The 19,311-nt window shown below is 31.9% G+C and overlaps 1 protein-coding gene across 1 annotated transcript in view; it reads left to right on the top strand.

Annotated features, from left to right (window-relative positions):
- LOC126891865 (choline transporter-like protein 1) overlaps positions 1-19,311 on the top strand; it is a 224,822-nt gene that overhangs the window by 156,060 nt on the left and 49,451 nt on the right. Inside the window, exons 6-9 of the mRNA XM_050661191.1 lie at positions 18-202; positions 6,692-6,800; positions 7,235-7,463; positions 17,084-17,316. Coding sequence (XP_050517148.1) covers positions 18-202; positions 6,692-6,800; positions 7,235-7,463; positions 17,084-17,316 — 756 coding nt within the window. The remainder of the gene's footprint in view (positions 1-17; positions 203-6,691; positions 6,801-7,234; positions 7,464-17,083; positions 17,317-19,311) is intronic.

Genomic DNA, 19,311 nt, shown 5'->3' with positions numbered 1-19,311 from the left:
TTACATTTATGTTTCAGTGTTAAAGTAGGTCTCTACTGTTACAAGGACGGCTCGCATTCAAGTTTTAATTCTCGGTACAACAGTTTTAATTCTCGTTTCAAGAGAGATACCTACGAATCTGTGGAAGAGATTGAAGCAGGTCTATCTGCTTTCTTAAACAAACATGCCTGGAGAATTGTATTGGCCTGTTTTCTGTCACTAGGTAAGTTACACAAGAGCTATAACTAACCTAAAAAATAAAAACTTTTATATTAACCCAGAGATCGGCAACCTGTGGGCTGCATGCGGTCCTTTGCAACTTTTTACGCGGCCCGCCAAAGCACCACTATAATCAGGAAAAATCAACAATATTGAGCGTGAGCGTGCCCAAATGTGGCAAGTGCCAAAAATCTGCGCTAAAAGAAGAATAGTGAAAAGAAATTAAAAAAAATGGAAGATATTAGGTTGTGTGCACATACAGTAGTTCGACGTTTTGAAAATATATTAACCATTTATTAATGTTTATGTTTAATAAATTTAAGAAAAAATTGAGTACTTTTGAGTACACAATTTCAGTTTTTTTCACTAACAGTTGTTGGCGAAAGCAACGATATACTCGTATCTAGCACTGCTCAATTGTTGATTTTTATCCGTGGAATTGATTTTGTGTAACAGAAGAATTTGCTGTTAGTGCAGCCGATATCTGAAACAATTGTGCATTTAATGATAGAAGCATATAATTTGGACCACATATTCTACACATATAAACGATCAAATTTAGATGGGAGGCCATCTCAGATTTTGCCTTATACAAAAATGGCGGGGATTCAAAATGGCGACTATACATATGTGACTAATAGCACGATAACTTTAGAACGAGACTTCAGATTTCAACCAAATTTGATATATAGGTTCTTTTTATGATGTATAAGATCGAGGTCTTGAACCAGAAGAATCGGTTTACCAGATGTTTTGTTTTTCCTGGTTTTTATGTAAAAATATGCTGTTTTTTTTTTTCAATTCTTTCACCCTGTATGTATTAATTTTTCAAAAAGTTAATGCCGCCATTGAAAAGACCGTAAAAATATTTTTTAGGAAATATTTTTAACTTTTTAGTTTTGTTAATTACCATTTAATAAATGCAAAACGTATCTTCACATGTACCTATATGCGGCAGATTCGTGCAAATATTATAAGAATTATTGTGCATTTAATGGTAGAAGCATATAATTTGGACCAAATATACTACACATATAAAGGTTCAAATTTAGATACGAGGCCATCTCTTTTTTTGTTCCTTTTACAAAAATGGCGGGCATTCAAAATGGCGACTATACATATGTGACTAATAGCACGATAACTTTTGAACGAGACGTCAGATTTGAACCAAATTTATCGGTATATATGTTGTTTTTTTGATGAATAATATCGAGGTCTTGAACCGGAAGAATCGTTTTAAATGAATTTGTGTTTTTACTGTTGTTTTATGTAAAAATATGTTGTTCCTTTTTCAATTCTTTCACCCTGTATATATAAATTTTTCAAAAAGGTAATACCGCCATTGAAAAGAGTGTAAATATATTTTTTAGGAAATATTTTTAACTTTTCAGTTGTGTTAATTACCATTTAATAAATGCATAACGTATGTTCACATGTACCTATGGGCGGCAGATTCATTTTGAATGTCCGCCATTTTTGTAAAAGACTAAATCTGAGATGGCCTCATATCTAAATTTGAATCTTTGTATGTGTTGTATGTGTGGTAAAAGTTCTATGCTTCTACCATTAAATGCACAATAATTCTTATATTTATTATTTGCACGAATCTGCCGCACATAGGTACCTACATGTGAAGATACGTTATGCATTTATTAAATGGTAATTAATATAACTAAAGAGTTCAAAATATTTCCTAAAAAATATCTTTACGCTCTTTTCAACGCCGGTATTACCTTTTGAAAAATTAGCATATACAGGGTGAAAGAATTGAAAGAGAAACAACATATTTTTACATAAAAAAAAAACAGTAAAAACACAAATTCTGGTATACCGATTCTTCCGGTTTAATACTTCGATATTATTCATCAAAAAAAGAACCTATATACTAAATTTGGTTGAAATCTGTTATCTCGTTCAAAAGTTATCGTAATATTAGTCACATATTTATAGTCGCAATTTTGAATGCCCGCCATTTTTGTAAAAGGAACAAAAACTGAGATGGCGTCGTATCTAAATTTGAACTTCTATATGTATAGTATATGTGGTTCAAGTTATATGCTTCTATCATTAAATGCACAATAATTCTTATAATATTTGCACGAATCTGCCGCATATAGGTACATGTGAAGACATTAAATGGTAATTAACATAACTAAAAAGTTCAAAATATTTTCTAAAAAATATTTTTACGCTCTCTTTAATGGCGGTATTAACTTTTTGAAAAATTAATACATACAGGGTGAAAGAATTGAAAAAAAAACAGCATATTTTTACATAAAAACCAGGAAAAACACAACTTCTGGTAAACCTATTCTTCCGGTTCAAGACCTCGATCTTATAAATCAAAAAAAGAACCTATATACCAAATTTGGTTGAAATCTGAAGTCTCGTTCGAAACTTATCGTGCTATTAGTCACATATGTATGGTCGCCATTTTGAATCCCCGCCATTTTTGTAAACGGCAAAATCTGAGATGGCCTCCCATCTAAATTTTAACGTTTATATGTGTAGAATATGTGGTCCAAATTATATGTGTTGGTTATTAGCAGGTATTGAACGAAACGATTAATAAAATCAAAACAAACAATAAACAATACAAATTACAACACCTGCCATTTACTATGTCTTCGAATAGCTTCTATTGGTAGAGATTAATGGAAATTCTCATAGGTGCAATAAACATAAGAATAAGACACATGTTCAAATCGATTGGTGGTTAAACAGCTCAAAACGATAACAGGAAACATATAGGTAACAACAAAATATAAGGTAGAAATACTTACAATCGTCAATCAGGACGCGTCATCAAGGAACTCGACACTATTTTACGTCTTTACATTTCAGCCGTCTAAATGCATCTCGTCGGGGGAAGAATTCTTTGGACCTCAAGTGGGTGAAACGTCCCTTTCTTGAACACTTGTGGATTTCGCTAGTATGCAAGGAACAACACAGGCGTCGATAAGGGAAAAAAAGGGATATGATTTCGAACTATTTAAACAATCAAATCAATTTATCGGAATTCCAACAATATGCTTCTATCATTAAATGCACAATTCTTATAATATTTGCACGAATCTGCCGCACTATGTATTACAATGCATCAATGGGAATAGAAGGGGTAAAGATATATTTTTGCAATTATTAGATGTTTTTAATATGAGGGGTGTAAAATCAAAGGCGGCAATCTCCATTTTTTCTTGTTTTGAGTTAGGGACGCCATCTGTTACGTTTTTTTTTTATTATCTGTTAGATAAAACTACTTGTTATAACCAAAAGCGATCTTAACTGTATGCAAATCGCAGTGAAAAATTCATGTTGGGATCAAAAGCGGCAATCTCCATAGCTGAGTGCGTACCAAACACGGTAATCTCCGCTGCGGCCAATAAGAACCACGTAGCGCTCGCACGTGATCAACGGTGAATGCTGTGATCTCTGTCTAAACCTGTGAATATAAATATACCCGAACTTCTGGATATTTTAGTTTAAAAGATATGCATATACATTGCTTTTACATATTAGAAATATTATTCTTCAATATCAAAATATGTTTTTCTTCGCTAAGTAACCGGCACAATGATGTTTTATTAGTTTCAAAACTGGCAATATCCTTATAGATCATTTTCATATCCGTGAATCTCCAAACTAAAATATAAAAAAAAAAGGAAAAGACATCATTTCTTAAGCTCCTCTTTCACAAATCAAATGTTGTATGATTCTTCATCAGTTTTATTGTTTTAATTTAATTTTGTTAGTTTCTACAGTTTTTCGCGGTTTCCCAAAATTAGGAAAATGGGAGATTGCCGACTTTGATTTTACACCCCTCATATGTACTAAGTGGACCAAGTGGAAAAATTTTAAAAATGTGATAACTGATGGTGCAAAGAAGACGGGTCACAAGATTTGTTTGGTAGGCACAATTAATAAAAATTTGAAAAAATTAAATATTACACAGCCTTCTCTACAACTTTATTGTATTATATTCATCCACATCCACATGCACAACTTACGCAAAAATTTGAAAAATCGTTTATTTTCTGAAGTAAGGTGGCTCAGTAGTGGCAAACGTTTTTCGAGTTGATAGACGAGATTCAAATATCTTGACACAAAAAGAAAATAATATACCAGATTTATCTAATTTTAAATGGATAAGTGGGATACCTTTTCTTGTGGTCATTAAAAATAACCTCAATAAATTAACTATAACACTACAAGACAAAGAAAAGATAATCAACGAGAAATTTACAGAATTTTAAATATTAACAACTTCTCTTTTAATTTGTGTAAACATTTTGTAGGGGAGTGCAATTAGAACGAAAGTATGCATTGTTTCGGAAAAATTCAAACAAGCTTATATTTTTCTAAAACTTTTTTTGTTAGTTTATATACATGTTAAAGTAAAAAGTTCTACTCGCAGATTTGGCCGCTAATTGTTTATTAACTGTTTAAACAATAACAATTGTTTTGTATAAATAATTTTAAAAATATCGTTAAATTCATCATTTTACTTTGATCAAATATGTTTCTATCTTGTTTTTGATTATGCTGAATCCGAATATGGCATTGCAATTTGAAAATTCTTATACAGAAGCTCTTATACAGTATGTCTGCGTAGCTAGGAACCACGTGGAAAACTTTTTTATTATCAATTTTACGAAAAAAAGTTATTCTTCATAAAATGTTCTACCTGGTCCAGAATCTAAGATATAACCATCAGATATTAAATTTTTATTTTGTACGAGGTATGTAAAAAATATGAATTTGTCTTAGATAAATGCTTTTATTATTCACAATATTTTAATTAGAAGGATATAATTAAACACTGCAACATATTTTTTAATTCCAAACAACTTTTCTTAATAACAATTTTCGATATTGTGAAATATAAAGGTACTTTACTCTTGAGTAAAATTCATATTTTTTGACATACCCCGTATAAAATTAATAGAATTTGATATTTGATGGTTTCATGTTCGATTATATAATATATAATACAGAGTATTTTATGAATAGTAACTTTTTTTCGTAAAACTGATAATAAAAAAGTTATCAATAGGTTCCAAGTTACGCAGATATACTGTATAGGAGCTAAAAAAGATTTTTTTGTTGAACATTTATTATTGTTGATGCTTAATATTAAATGTATTTTAGGTAAGATTTATAGAAAAAAATGTCGATCTCTTTGTATAAACATTGTTTTACTGCTAATTTTCGATTTTTGTATTACATCTTTGTTTTCTCAAAAAGAGATATTTTATTTTAATTCTAAAATAAAATAATTTAGTGAATTTTGAAGACTACGTCCTAAACTTTAAAAAGGCGCTTATAAAACTGGAATAAATCTGTTCAAACATGAGTAATACCGTCGTTAAGTGGTGGTAATTCTGTAAAACTACGAAGTTTTCAAAAATTACATTTTTTGAGACGTATCATTTGAATTAAATTTTTGAGATTTTTTTGAATAAAACATCGTTTAGTAATATATGTTTGAAAGGTAAGTTGTGCAAAAGTGAGAGTTTTATAAGAAAAATTGCATTAGTTACACATTTTTTAACAAAAATCATCTAAGTCTTAATTTCCGCCCACACCATACCTATGCCCATACATTTTATTTCTTTTTATTGTTACCATAAGATAGCTTAATTATTCTTCTTTCATGTCCAATTTGTAAAATTTTATTTGATCCATTAGTTAAAGAATTACTTTAAAACAACTCAACCGTGCACTTCGCCGTACGCTAGTTTACAGTGCGCCAATGTTTGTGAGAAGGGTGACTTTAGCGTTATAAATAAAAAATTATAGAAGCTACTGATTTAATTTAAGAAAAATCTTTATATAAGGTTTTTTTTGTAGAATTTTCTGAATTTTTCAATGGTCAAGTCATTTTTTTCTAAAATTAATATTTTTGGAGTTATTTAAAAAAAATCTAATTTCGTTGTTCATTTGTTTAATAAAAAATGAAGCACCCACTTCTCGAGTAGAACTTTTTGATATGTTGTTTATTAAACGTTTCTTAATGAAATTACAACAAGTTCTATCTTGTTTGATTTTTTCCGAAGTGAAAATCTATATACACTCCAGATACAGATAAATCTATACGCACTCTCTATACAGCGAGGTAAATATGAAAAATCACCAAAATTGTTTTTCGCATTTTTGCATAAAATTTTTCACAAATTCTAGATAAAAATAAACTTCATATTCGGATTCAGCTACCTCGAAAACATAAAGAATGACCAAAACTGGTCATTCACCTTAAAGATGATTTCCGTGATCGGTATAACGTAATTTTAGGGGTTGCTGCCGCTCCCCTCTATAATGTAATCTTTCATTCTGCGTTTAAATTTTTCAAAAATATTTATTCGTTTTCTCAGGATTCCAAAAAAAATTAATACATTTAAAACACATTGAAAATTTTGACAGGCGACATTTTGCGCCTTTCCCCTTAAGATAGCTGAAGAAGAGGAACATTGTAAACAACTTTTATATGTTTTAGGTGTTGGAATGATAATGTTGTTCCTGTTTAAAACCGCTACAGCTGCAGTTGTATGGGGTATTCTAGGAGGAGTTCTAGTTTTTGGAGGCATCCTTGTAGGGCTGGCATGGTAAGCATGAGACTCTTATCATTTTAACACGTAAAAATACTATTTCGCTTTGTAAAAATTTAACGAACGAGGAGGTAGAGAAGTAATATATAGGTATTAAGGTACCAAGGGTATACTCAAAAAGTATCGATTTATTTTAATAACTTCGTATAACAAATTTTACTTAGAGTTTCTCCCTCTATCGATTTATGGGGTTATTTTTAATAAAATCATTTTCACCCACGAGAAGGGGTGGCATCCACCTCCAGAGTAAAAGCGCAAGTTGGCACCATTTCACTTTTGTTCCTTGAGGCATCCTATAATCACGCACAACTTTCATAAAAATCGATGGTGGTTCAACGAAATCGGAGGTAATAGTTCATATCCACCTCCACTGACTGCACTATTATTATTAGTCTTTATTATTTATTGATTTATTTGTTTTCTTATTTTAGGTACGCCTACTTCAATTTTGAAAAACTAGCTAACAACGACAAGGATGTTCAAGTGAAGGGCAGCAAAGAGGGCGTTCTATTTCTTGCTATCTTCTTTACCATTCTTATATTGATCTTTTTGTTGGTGGGTGTATTCATGTTCAGAAAAATCCAATTGGTCATTCAGTTACTGAAGGAAGCTACCAAGGCCGCTTTTGCTATGCCACAATTGCTGTTGGTTCCAATAATTGTAAGTATTACAAATGTAAATGAAAATTATTTGAAAGTCATAAGTTTTTCAACCTAATAAAAATATTTGTAAAATAAAATACTTTTAAAAGATTTTTAATTGAGAAAGTTATTGGACCATTTTCCTGGTGACAACATTCATGGCTTCTAAAAATTGCAAGCCAGATGGATGCTGCAGTGAAGACAAGAGGGAATTCTGGGAATTCACAACCCCGTATACAGCTTGGTAAAGTTCCAACGGAAAATGGACCTAGTTACTCTATAGCAGTAAAACCAATATAAAATGAAATAAAAATGTATACCATTTTTATTCAAAATGAATTTCGACTCAATTCAAGCTTTCTGCTTAACCCAGGTATAACATACCAAAAGGCACCACCAGGAAAACATTCCACTTTGCGGTTCAGAGAGCCTACATGAAACGAGTCTTTGTACTCTATGCAGAGTATGGCATTAACAAAATAAGAAAATCTACGGTTTCGTTTTGATTAAAATCTGTCTTCCCCCATCCCCCGATAGCACTATTTCTAGGTCTACCTGTTATCAAGGAGGCTCTAAGGAAGACAGATTTTTACCATTCCGACCGTAGATTGTCGATATAAATTAAAATAATTTATATCGCAGTATGGATAGAACGCCCTCTAACGAGGAATAAGCGAAATGAATTTCGACTCAATTCAAGCTTTCTGCTTAACCCAGGTATAACATACCAAAAGGCATAGAGTGTAGAGTACAAAGAGTGTAGAGTGCATAGAGTACAAAGACTCGTTTCATATGGGCTCTCTGAACCGCAAAGTGGAATGTTTTCCTGGCGGTGCCTTTTGGTATGTTATACCTGGGTTAAGCAGAAAGCTTGAATTGAGTCGAAATTCATTTCGCTTATTCCCCGTTAGAGGGCGTTCTATCCATACTGCGATATAAATTATTTTAATTTATATCGACAATCTACGGTTGGAATGGTAAAATCTGTCTTCCTTAGAGCCTCCTTGACAACAGGTAGACCTAGAAATAGTGCTATCGGGGGATGGAGGAAGACAGATTTTAATCAAAACGAAACCGTAGATTTTCTTATTTCATTTTTATTCAGTTGAAATGTGAAGCCAAAACTGTCTTAATTTTTACTTAGGTTAGATAGCGCATCCAGCCCTCTTATTGACGATTTCACCTTTTGTTGAAGCTGTTCAGAGAATGCATTTTTTTTAATTAAAAATCTTTTAAAAGTATTTTAATTTACAAACATTTTTATTAGGTTTTATTAGGTTTATATTACAAACAGTTTTGGTTTCGCATTGCAACTGAATAAAAATGGTATACATTTTTATTGAAAATTATTTGATATAATATACAAGCATATGAATTGCACCAAAACCAATATGCAACACAAATAAATCGTGAATGACCCACCCATCTCTAAGGCGACCTTTACACGGTCAATATTATTGAAGCAATATCGATATTCATCAATATATTGAACGTGTAAGGAGCGTATTGAAACAATAATATTCATGGCAATAATATTGAAGAAAATCAAATCGGTTTGATTTTTATTGATGCTGCTGCATTTTCGGAATGCAAAGAAATTGAAAATGTTTATACATTTTTAATTCATTTACTCTTTTGTGGAGTCCTAAGGCATCTTTCTGGTTGGAACTTTTACCACGCTGAGCAGATGTAACGTGAATTATTTAAAAATTCCCTCATCTTAATTTCGTCTCGTGAAACAAAAAAAAAGAAGAACTTCTGTTGGAGTGTAAATAAAAAGAAAGATATACTCCAACAGAAGTAAGGAAAAAGAAAGTAACTAGTGGGACAAAAATGAAAATAGATGGGATGTAAAGAAGGGAGTGAAGTGGCTTCTACGCTGAGAAGCCGCAGTAGGAAAAAATACTACTTTCCAGTAGTATTAGTGGAGGAAAGTGGAAGGGTGTAGAAGTGAAGAGAAGGGGATATTAAAAGGGGTAGAAGTAGAAGTATGAAGAGACAGAGGCAAACTAAATAGAGTTGGCTAGCTATAGATGCAAGAGAACAACTGGCCACTCACGGATGGATACGGCTCGTTTGCATGCCTGTCGAAGAACAGTAGCTCAATAATGGTGACTAGATTAGTTAAATATTAAGATGAGAATAATGTACTGAAAATGTATAAAGATGAATAAGTGCTAAAGAAGAACCAATTAAATAAAACTAACAAATCATGGGCGCCAGGAAATGATCTTCGATCACTTTCCCAGGTATCTTACACTGCTGTCAAATATTAAATATATTAAATCAGTAATAATGAAGATAAAGGAATAATAAAAATAAATGATATACAAAATAAGTAAATATTTATTAAAAATAACTACTAGATTTTTTTTTGCAATCTCTGAGTTACACAAAGTGCATATCATGTGACTCTAAAATGAGAAAGTTATACAAAGGTTATATCTATCTAAGATAACAGCAATAATGTTACCTGTTACAAAATTACATAAGTACGTCGTACTTACATATAGAGTACAACTCACATGAGATTTCTACCAAATGATTATAGTACGCTTGCTACGTACAACTAAATTAAAACCGACAAATATGAAAAATATATAAATAAATAGGCACAAGCCTGACGAAGAGAAAATACAATGATGAATTAAGCAAAATTAATTAATAAAAGTTATAAAAATGAAGCAAAGATAAATACCGAAACGATGACCTAAATTAACCGAACAAATGGAATAAAGCGAATAAATAATAAAATATTTGGGAAACAAGCAAGTAATATTACAAAATAAATATCAAACTAATAATAAAATATAAAACCCTAATTTTCTAGGCTTGATTACCTTGTGCACACAAGTAACTTACCATAGATACAATAGTTTAGGAACCAAATACACTAATATTCAAATCTGTTATAATAAAAATCAAACGTAAGCTAAATTGGAAAAAAAATATTAACAAACAGTGCATTAACCAAATGTCTGAAATATAAACACTATAGTAACTCAAATCCACACAAACTTAAATGTTCCCAAACAAATCCAAATGACTCCTAAAAAGTCCGCTACTGCATCCCAAAATGAGCACCTGGGTGGTACGAAACGGTACCTCCTATATGTCCAGGTGTAGAACGAAACTCAGGAGCAAGAACGCCCCAAGTGTTTCCCAAATGACATACTCCCAGAGTGACTTGACTGTGGCTGTAATGGTTTCCCTAGGTGGTCAAACGGGCTACGACTTCACATTATGGTTTCTCCAAAATGGCTAAAAAAACATTCCCAGTTTTATTTCCCATATAAACATGAGCAAAAAGTAAAGAGAAGAAATAAATGAGGAAACTTTTTAGAAGCAATAACATAGAAAAAACGACCATTAAAATGGAACAAAAACCAATCTCAGGTAATCTTGGAACTATTTTGAGTCTGAAGACATGAACAAATAATGACATTGAATTTGAAATTGGAATATAAAATATGATTTATCTGAGATAATATGAGATTAATATAATAATAGCCATCTACATACATTTTATATACCTTCATGAAATGGTATGAAACCAGGCAAAAGATAGTTATTTTTATAAAAATATTGGATGATCAGTTTAAAATCTACAGCGAAGTAATGATAATTATGTTCAATATTACTTGAGGACTTCAGAAATGTTTGGTTATGTAAAGCCAAAAGCATATTAATATACTTCTAATTTCCCTTGAATGAATATTAAATAAAATCAAAATAATCTACATACTTCACTTAATGGGTTCACTAAGGAAATTTAACAATGAAACTAATATTCCATAAAAAAGCTAACCAAATTATTATAAAAAAAAGAATTTTTTTTACCGGTGATTTTTATTCCGATTCCGGAAGGAGTTGTTTTACCCACATGTCTCCCTACTGCAGAAAACCATTTGTGGTAACTTTTCACTTCAAATTTCTTGATGTTGAATGAAATAATTATGATGGAAATCAACCACCAGTTTATGGTACCAACTACCCACCTCACAGCCACTATCCAAGTGTCCGTCATTCCTCTCTGCTTCAAAGAGGAGAACCTCAAACGACCACAGAACATGAATTAAATGTCACGGAACGATTCGACAAGTATGTTCAGTAGACGCCGACGTGTGACGTCACGTAAGTGGTCCTTTACGAGAAAGTTACAGAAATTAATTGGGAGGTCAAGAGAAAATAATTATAAAAATAATTAAAGAGCTAAAAATGATATTACATATAACGGGTGGACCGTTATACTCGGCACTCGTATGATTTATAATTTTTGAAAATCACGGGGGTAGTAACCAGAGAAGTGCCACCTGTTGTTAATCTGGTGGTATGGGAACGATATTTATTGTCGTTTTCTCTACTTGATTGATAACTTATCTTGAATAAATATTATTGGATATGTCATTTAGCATGTTAACAATACAAAAAACAAGGGTTGCCCGATCTAATCTTGTTATAACCATAATTAATGAATAATTAAAAAATGACATTTTTTCTATAAATTAAGAAAAAATCGACCCGGGCAGATATTATTTCAGATTTTTTAGTTATTTGTAAACAAAAAAGGTCTTTTGTAATTTTTGTCTAAAGATGATCGTTTTCTAGTTATAAACAATTTAACACTGAAAAAAGAACGAAAGATGACGATTTTCAATGCTCAAAAACATAAGTATAAAATATCATTTTTGAAATTAGGAAGTACCTATATTCAAGTTCAAACCTTATTCTATCAGTTCTTGATAAGTCTTTTGGACTTATGTATTTCATTCTGTAACATTGTTTTTTAGTTGTTAATGTCGTCTCCCCACGAGAAACCTTCCTCATTAACAAATAAAAAATATGTTTTAGAATACAACATGGCTAAAATTCTTATCGAGACCTGATAAAAAAAGGTTTGAACTTGAATTTATGTACTTGATGATTACAAAAATGATATTTTTTACTTGTGTTTTTGAGCCTTGAAAATTGTCATCTTTCGTTCTTTTTTCAGTTTTAAATTGTTTATAACTCGAAAATGATCAACTTTAGAGAAAAATTACGAAATACTTTTTTTCTTTAGAAAGATCCAAAAAATCTGAAATAATATCTGCCCGGGTCGAATTTTTTTAAATTCATAAAAAATGTCATTTTATAATTACTAATTAATTATAGTTATAGGAGTTTGAGTATCTAGGAGTAACGCTAACAAGTAAAGGGGAAGAAAGCCAAGAAATTGAAAAAAGAATGTGTGTGTGAACGTAAGAAGTTATACTTCTATTATTACGATTTCAACGAAATTAATATACTTAACAGGTTATTTGTAGTTTATTTAAATATTAAACTAAGTTTCTTCACCTACCACTTAAAAAAATTATTAAAACGATATCAAAAATATAAAAAAAAGAATATGAATCGTCCGGGATTTGAACACGGGACCTCTTGATCTCCGGCCACACGCTCTACCACTGAGCTATATACCTTTTGCTTTGACAGGTTACAAGATTTCTCATACATACTGACAAATTTAAGTGAAGTATACAAAAATACTTTAAATATACTTACTATTATTATAAACTATCTTATTCCCGAGGAAGACAAATCCAAAGACACAAAAATTATAATCAAGACCTCTCGATCTCTGGCCGAATGCTATACCAAATACGCTACGAGGACTGCGTCTGTATCGGTTCGAACGTACCTAATGACAATTCACGGTAACAAACAGACAAGGTGATGTATAATAAAAATACAATAAAATGTTTTAATAATACTCATCTTACTCCTGAGGAAGACAAATCCAAAGACACAAAAATTATAAACAATGTATTTACTAAAAACACTAATACAGTAGACTCGCGATTATCCGAGTCTCAGTCATCCGAGCCCCTCGGTTAACCGAGGCAAAAGTCAGAACAGGTGAGTTACAATTTTCAACCATGCCGCAACATCGCCGCCTCAAAATCAAAAAGAGGAGCAAAGCTTATGCAAAATCAAATACTTTTTTTTAAACAGTAACATTATTAAGGTAAATGTTTTTATCTTTTATAGACAGTACTGTATTAATTTTGTCATTAAAATATCCACAGTTATGATTATTCACGTGTTTTTCTATCAATATAACCCAGCTTTTCTCAACCTTTTACCCTTTGCGACCCAATCTTCCATAATTATTTTCACCGCGCCCCCCCTCGTTCAATAATTTTGACAAAAAACAGTAAAATCTTACTTTTTAGTATTGAGTGCTCTTTATGATTATAACTCCTATTCAAGTTCATGTGTATTTTATTTTTTATTTTGTCAGAATTTTGTTTTGCTTTGATTTTAGTAAATTAGTTAATTATGTTGGTGTATTTTTTATGTGCTCACGCCCCCCCCCCCCCATTACTAAAAGCGCGCCCCCCTAAGGGGGCGCGCCCCACAGGTTGAGAATCGCTGATATAACCAATGTCAGTGTTAACCGAGTTTTTCCGTATCCGAGGTAGTCACGGTCCGAGTTACCTCGGATAATCGCGAGTCTACTGTATATTCTTTTCACACCTTTTCTTGCACCGATATATTTATACATAACTAGAAAGATTTAGCAACTAAACGCCATACTGTCTGTGTGCGCATGCGCGCAGTATTATGAAATTTTACTCTCAATCGCGCCTAAAGAAGTACAAGTTCAAAAAATTTCGAGAGGAAGAAAGACAGTCGGAGCCCTACACAAACTACTAAGAGCCAAAAACATCTCCAGAGAGGCAAACTTAAAACTCTATCGAACAGTGATCCAGCCCACAGTTCTTTACGAGAGCGAAACATGGGTCATGAACAAAAATCAAGAAAATATGCTGAACATCTGGGAGCGGAGTGTCCTAAGGAAGATATTCGGGGTAGTAAAAAACGATGAAGACGTTTGGAGGAGACGAACAAATGCAGAGAGCAGAGAGCTGTACCGGAAACCAGAAATAAGCCAGATGGTCAGAACAAAGAGACTAAGTTGGTTAGGCCATCTTGCGAGAATGGCTGACGGAAGATGGTCAAGGGACTCGCTGCTGAGAGGGGAAGGAAAGAGGAGAAGAGGACGACCCAGGAAAAGGTAGCTAGAAGCATGTAAGGAAGACCTGGAAACAATCGGGATATCAAATTAGAGAACTGCTGCCATGGACAGGAGAAAATGGAGAAAAACCGTGGAGAAATTCCAAGCCATGGGCCTTTAAGGCCTGTTGAGCTAAATTATATTTAATTAATTATAGCTAGAACAAGATTAGATCGGACAACACTTGTTTTGTGTAATTGTTCACATACTAAATTACATATAGTCCGTCCGCTATAACTTTTCCCATGCGGTACGATTCATTTTCAATCAAATTAAGTCAAAACATAAATTGAAACGAACGTCGATGTGTATATACATTTTGTATACTGTACTCTGACCGTGCAAGTTCGGCAAAGCGACACCTATTTCTACGCTCTGCAACTTTATTCGCACTTTTAATTATATTGGCCAATTATATTAGTCCTGGTTACTGGATAATTGTCAAGGCCATAGTCCAAAAAAATAATTAAAAGAAAAGATAAGATTCAGGTTATTTTATTAAAATGTAAACAATTGTATGTAGTAAATAAAATTAGTTATTAAAATGCAGACCTGCAAGCAAAATACAATTAATTAAATTTACCTTTATATAATAATTGCATATCATATCAATATTGTGGAGCAACATATAATTTTTCTTCTTCAATGACAGTAGATATGAAATGTACGTCAATTTGACAATTTCAATTGACAATATGAATTATTTAAGAAAGTTGCAATATTTCTCCGTTATTCGCGCACGATCGTTTCTCAATTCCCTTCCAAGTACTTGCACACCGCGAATACTATACAGGGTGAGGCAAATAAAGGGCCTATTAGAAATATCTCGAGAACTAAAGGCAACAGAATCATGAAAGATAATTAGGTTTTTTTATTAATTTCGTAGCAAAATTAACACCCTGTAGAATTGTAGTAGTTTGACATCTAAAACTCTACGAGTTGGTCGAAACTCGGAATGAGTATTTTTTGAGTTTTCTTAAATGGAACACAATGTATTTTTGTATTGTAATGAAATTATATTTTATGGTCCTTTTTTATTTCTTAAGCATTCCCTATACCTAACTGCTTTAATTTGTGCTTAATTGTTAATCGCACCAACAATCTTAACTACGTAGGTATTTTGATAGCTAAACCATTATTGGTAATTTTAAGGACCAGTCTGGATTAATATGTATTTATTTCTGAAAATTTATTTGGGATTGAGTATTTTCACGGCCAACCTAATAAAATTTTACGTATTTTTTGTTGCAATTAATATTTAGCTTGAATCACCAATAACTTAAAGCAGTTAGGTATAGGGAATGTTTAAGAAATAAAAAAGTACCATAAAATATCAATTCATTACAATACAAAAATACAGGGTGTTCCATTTAAGAAAACTCAGAAAATACTCATTCCGAGTTTCGACCAACCCTGTATACTAAAATTAAAAATTTAGCTATACTAACGATTCTTAACAATAGTAATTAAAAATCATTTGAACGTAAGTAGAGTTTTAGATGTCAAACTACTACAATTCTACAGGGTGTGAATGTTGCTACGAAATTAATAAAAAAACGTAATTATCTTTTAAAATACCCTGTATAATATTACAAAACCTCATATTTTAAGAAAGAAGACATCGAAGAGAATCCAAAAATGTAAAAATATACAGGGTGTCCCATTAAAAAAAATCGAAGTTATAAGCAACTTCCGGTACCTATGCAAAAAGATGAAAATATTTTCATTTAATAGATCATCCTTCAAAACCCCTTTATTCCAATTTTCATGATTCTGTTGCATTTAGTTCTCGAGATATTTCTAATAGGCCAGTTATCTGCCTCACCCTATATACTACAGATATCGGAGTACGTTTCTATTCTGTTTTAACTTAATTTGATTGAAAATAAATCGTACCGCATGGGAAAAGTTATAGCAGACGGACTATATTCAATAATTTTTATCCATTAAACAGATCGGTGCAAATCGACCTTATACGCTGTGAGCTTGTACGTAGAGGGGATATTTATAAATTCGCCAGCGCCAGTAGTGACAAGTCTGTAAACGTTTACCGGAAAATTGACATAAATGTCAAAGTGATTAATTTAAAATTAAAATTAAAAACATTAATTATAAAAACTATTAGTTGGTCAAAGCTGTTTGACCTTCAATATACTTACGTTTTAAATACTGAATTTACGATTTTTTAATGTTCTGTAATATGTAATTATAAATTAATCTATTAATCTTAGCGCCATCTACACGATAATTGTGAAAGTATCCGAAGTAAGAAATTAATATTTCATCAATAGAACGTCAAAATGATTAGCAAAATCTTAAAAAAATTTATTACAATTTAATTACTTTTTAGCGTTGTAAATATTAAGCGATAACAATTAAATAATAAATTTAAAAATTACCGGTGAAAGTTGAATTAGTAATCCGCTAGGAGCGACACCAGCGAAGCTCAGAGCCTATATCGGATCTCCTACTAATAGAGCGCTGCGTCAAACGCATTTAAATGTTATCATACTCCACCATATCACTCTTAAAGCTCAAGTATTCCGACCACGCTATGACTAATATCTCTTTTATTTTAGACGTTCCTTGTGGAGCTGATTATACTGGCACTATTAGTTTTCACTACAGTCTTCATGGTCAATTCAGGTGTTTTAACCGAATTGATACCAGACTATTTGTACTACAAACAAAATATTGTGATGCAAATCGCAATGGGTTTTAACGTTATCATTGCTTTCTGGAGTACACAGTTTATCATTGGGGTACAATACATGGTTATTGCTGGAGCTGTTGCAAAATGGTACTGGTCGAAGTAAGTATACCTACCTATATCTTTGTTACTAGTAAAATAATACTGAAGTTTATTCACATAAGCCATGCAGGAGTAATAAACATTAGTTGACAGCGATCTCGTCATCAGAAACATAGAGATGTCTATTTCGTTCAGTTTTTGAATCATTTTGGTTATCAATTATTTGGTAAAATAGGAAATGGTTGAATGCTCGAATATATGAAATTTGCGGAAATAAAAGGCAGATATCGAGCACTGAGTGTATTTAATCTTGTCCAAGTATACTTTCGCTATCTGGAGCATATTCAGGGGCATTGCGTCAATAAAAAAAAGGTATCATGCTCGAATGTCATCTAATAAAATAGTTTGGTGGCAACTTAAATTAACATATAAATACACACTTAACAAAGGACAAAACAGATAAATTTGAGTGCCTGGTAAGATTCTACATTTTTGCAAGATTCCATCATTCATTCTGCTTCCATCTTGCAAAAATGTAGAATCTTGCCAGGCACTCAAATTAATCTGTTTTGTTCTTTGTTAAGTGTGTATTTATATGTCAATTTAAGTTGCCACCAAACTATTTTATTAGATGACATTCGAGGATAATACCTTCTTTTTATTGACGAAATGCCCCTGAAGATGCTCTAGATAGCGAAAGTATACTTGGGCAAGATTAAATAAACTCAGTGCTCGATATCTGCCTTTTATTTCCGTAAATAACAATTACTTATTTGTATAATCAATATATTATTAAACATCAATCAATCAATGTATTAAATTATTCATTAATTTAATTAATAGATAGTATTATTTTTTCCACTATCTATGATGTATTCAGTGATTACAATAATTTATATAGTATAGAATAAAACTAATAATCGAGAAAAGAGAAAAGGTCATAAAGTGATTTTAATAATATACTGTTACTATGGAACGAGTGGCTAAATTTTGAACATCTTTAACAACTAAAATCGTTGTCTTTACATGCCTGCATCGCTTATTGACATTTAGTATACAGACTAACTGATAGTTTGTGAATTATTGTTTTAATTAATTTAATTCATTCGTCCGAAAACGAACTGTTTCGGTCTTATTAGTCCATCTTCAGTGATCTTTGAAGAACTTGCGCCAGTACCTAACCGCAAAACCAAAGAGTGGTTGGGTTTAAATTGTAGACTAGACTACATATTTAAAAGTATTAAATTAAACGACATAAAGTCGATGACTTTAATTTATTCAACTACCTGCAATCTTGATCTGCCCCTACGATACCGCATGGTAAAGTGTTAATGTACCGGGTGTCCCAATAAGAATGGCTCTCGGTCATATCTCAGGAATCGTTTATAGTACAGCTTTGAGAAAAAAATATTTATAACAAAAGTTGCCTTGGGAAAAGCCTGGAAATGATTTTCATAATTGTAGGTCCACCGCTAGAGGGCGTAATTGAATATCAAAAATTAAAAAAATCAAAATTTTTCAAAATTTACATAATGAAAGGGCACTGCAAATCTAATCATCATATTCTTCATAAAATTCGGCGCATATTTGAATTCACAAGTTTAAGTCCAACTTTGTAAATGTGGGGGTGAGTGGGAACCTTCTTATGAAAAAATGGCTGTAAGTGCGGTTCTGCTAAATCGAATTTTGCATACTTGGTCTTGTTGAAAACGAGCTTTTTTTGTTAATGTAAGAGTCTTATTTTCGAAATAGCCTAATAAGTAATATGCCAGCTAGTAGGCGTTATTTAATTATTTTCGGAAATTTCGCATATGGGCATATGCTCCATCAAAGGGGTTTTTCATAAATATATATGGTTATTGCAACATCCCTGCAGAAACTACCCCTATCCTTGAAAATAAACTGCCGAAACTACCCTTATCCCTTGGCGAGCATGTTTTTACGATTTTCTCATGACCTATGCGTTTTTGTGAAACAAAACTTATACAGAATTAAAGATCACTATTTTCTTTACAAATAAGGTCCTATGCATTTTTTTCGTATAAGCAACCGTTA

The sequence above is a fragment of the Diabrotica virgifera genome, chromosome 9 (assembly GCF_917563875.1).
Source record: "Diabrotica virgifera virgifera chromosome 9, PGI_DIABVI_V3a".
Classification (NCBI taxonomy): domain Eukaryota; kingdom Metazoa; phylum Arthropoda; class Insecta; order Coleoptera; family Chrysomelidae; genus Diabrotica; species Diabrotica virgifera.
This window is presented reverse-complemented; position numbering and strand designations above follow the sequence as displayed.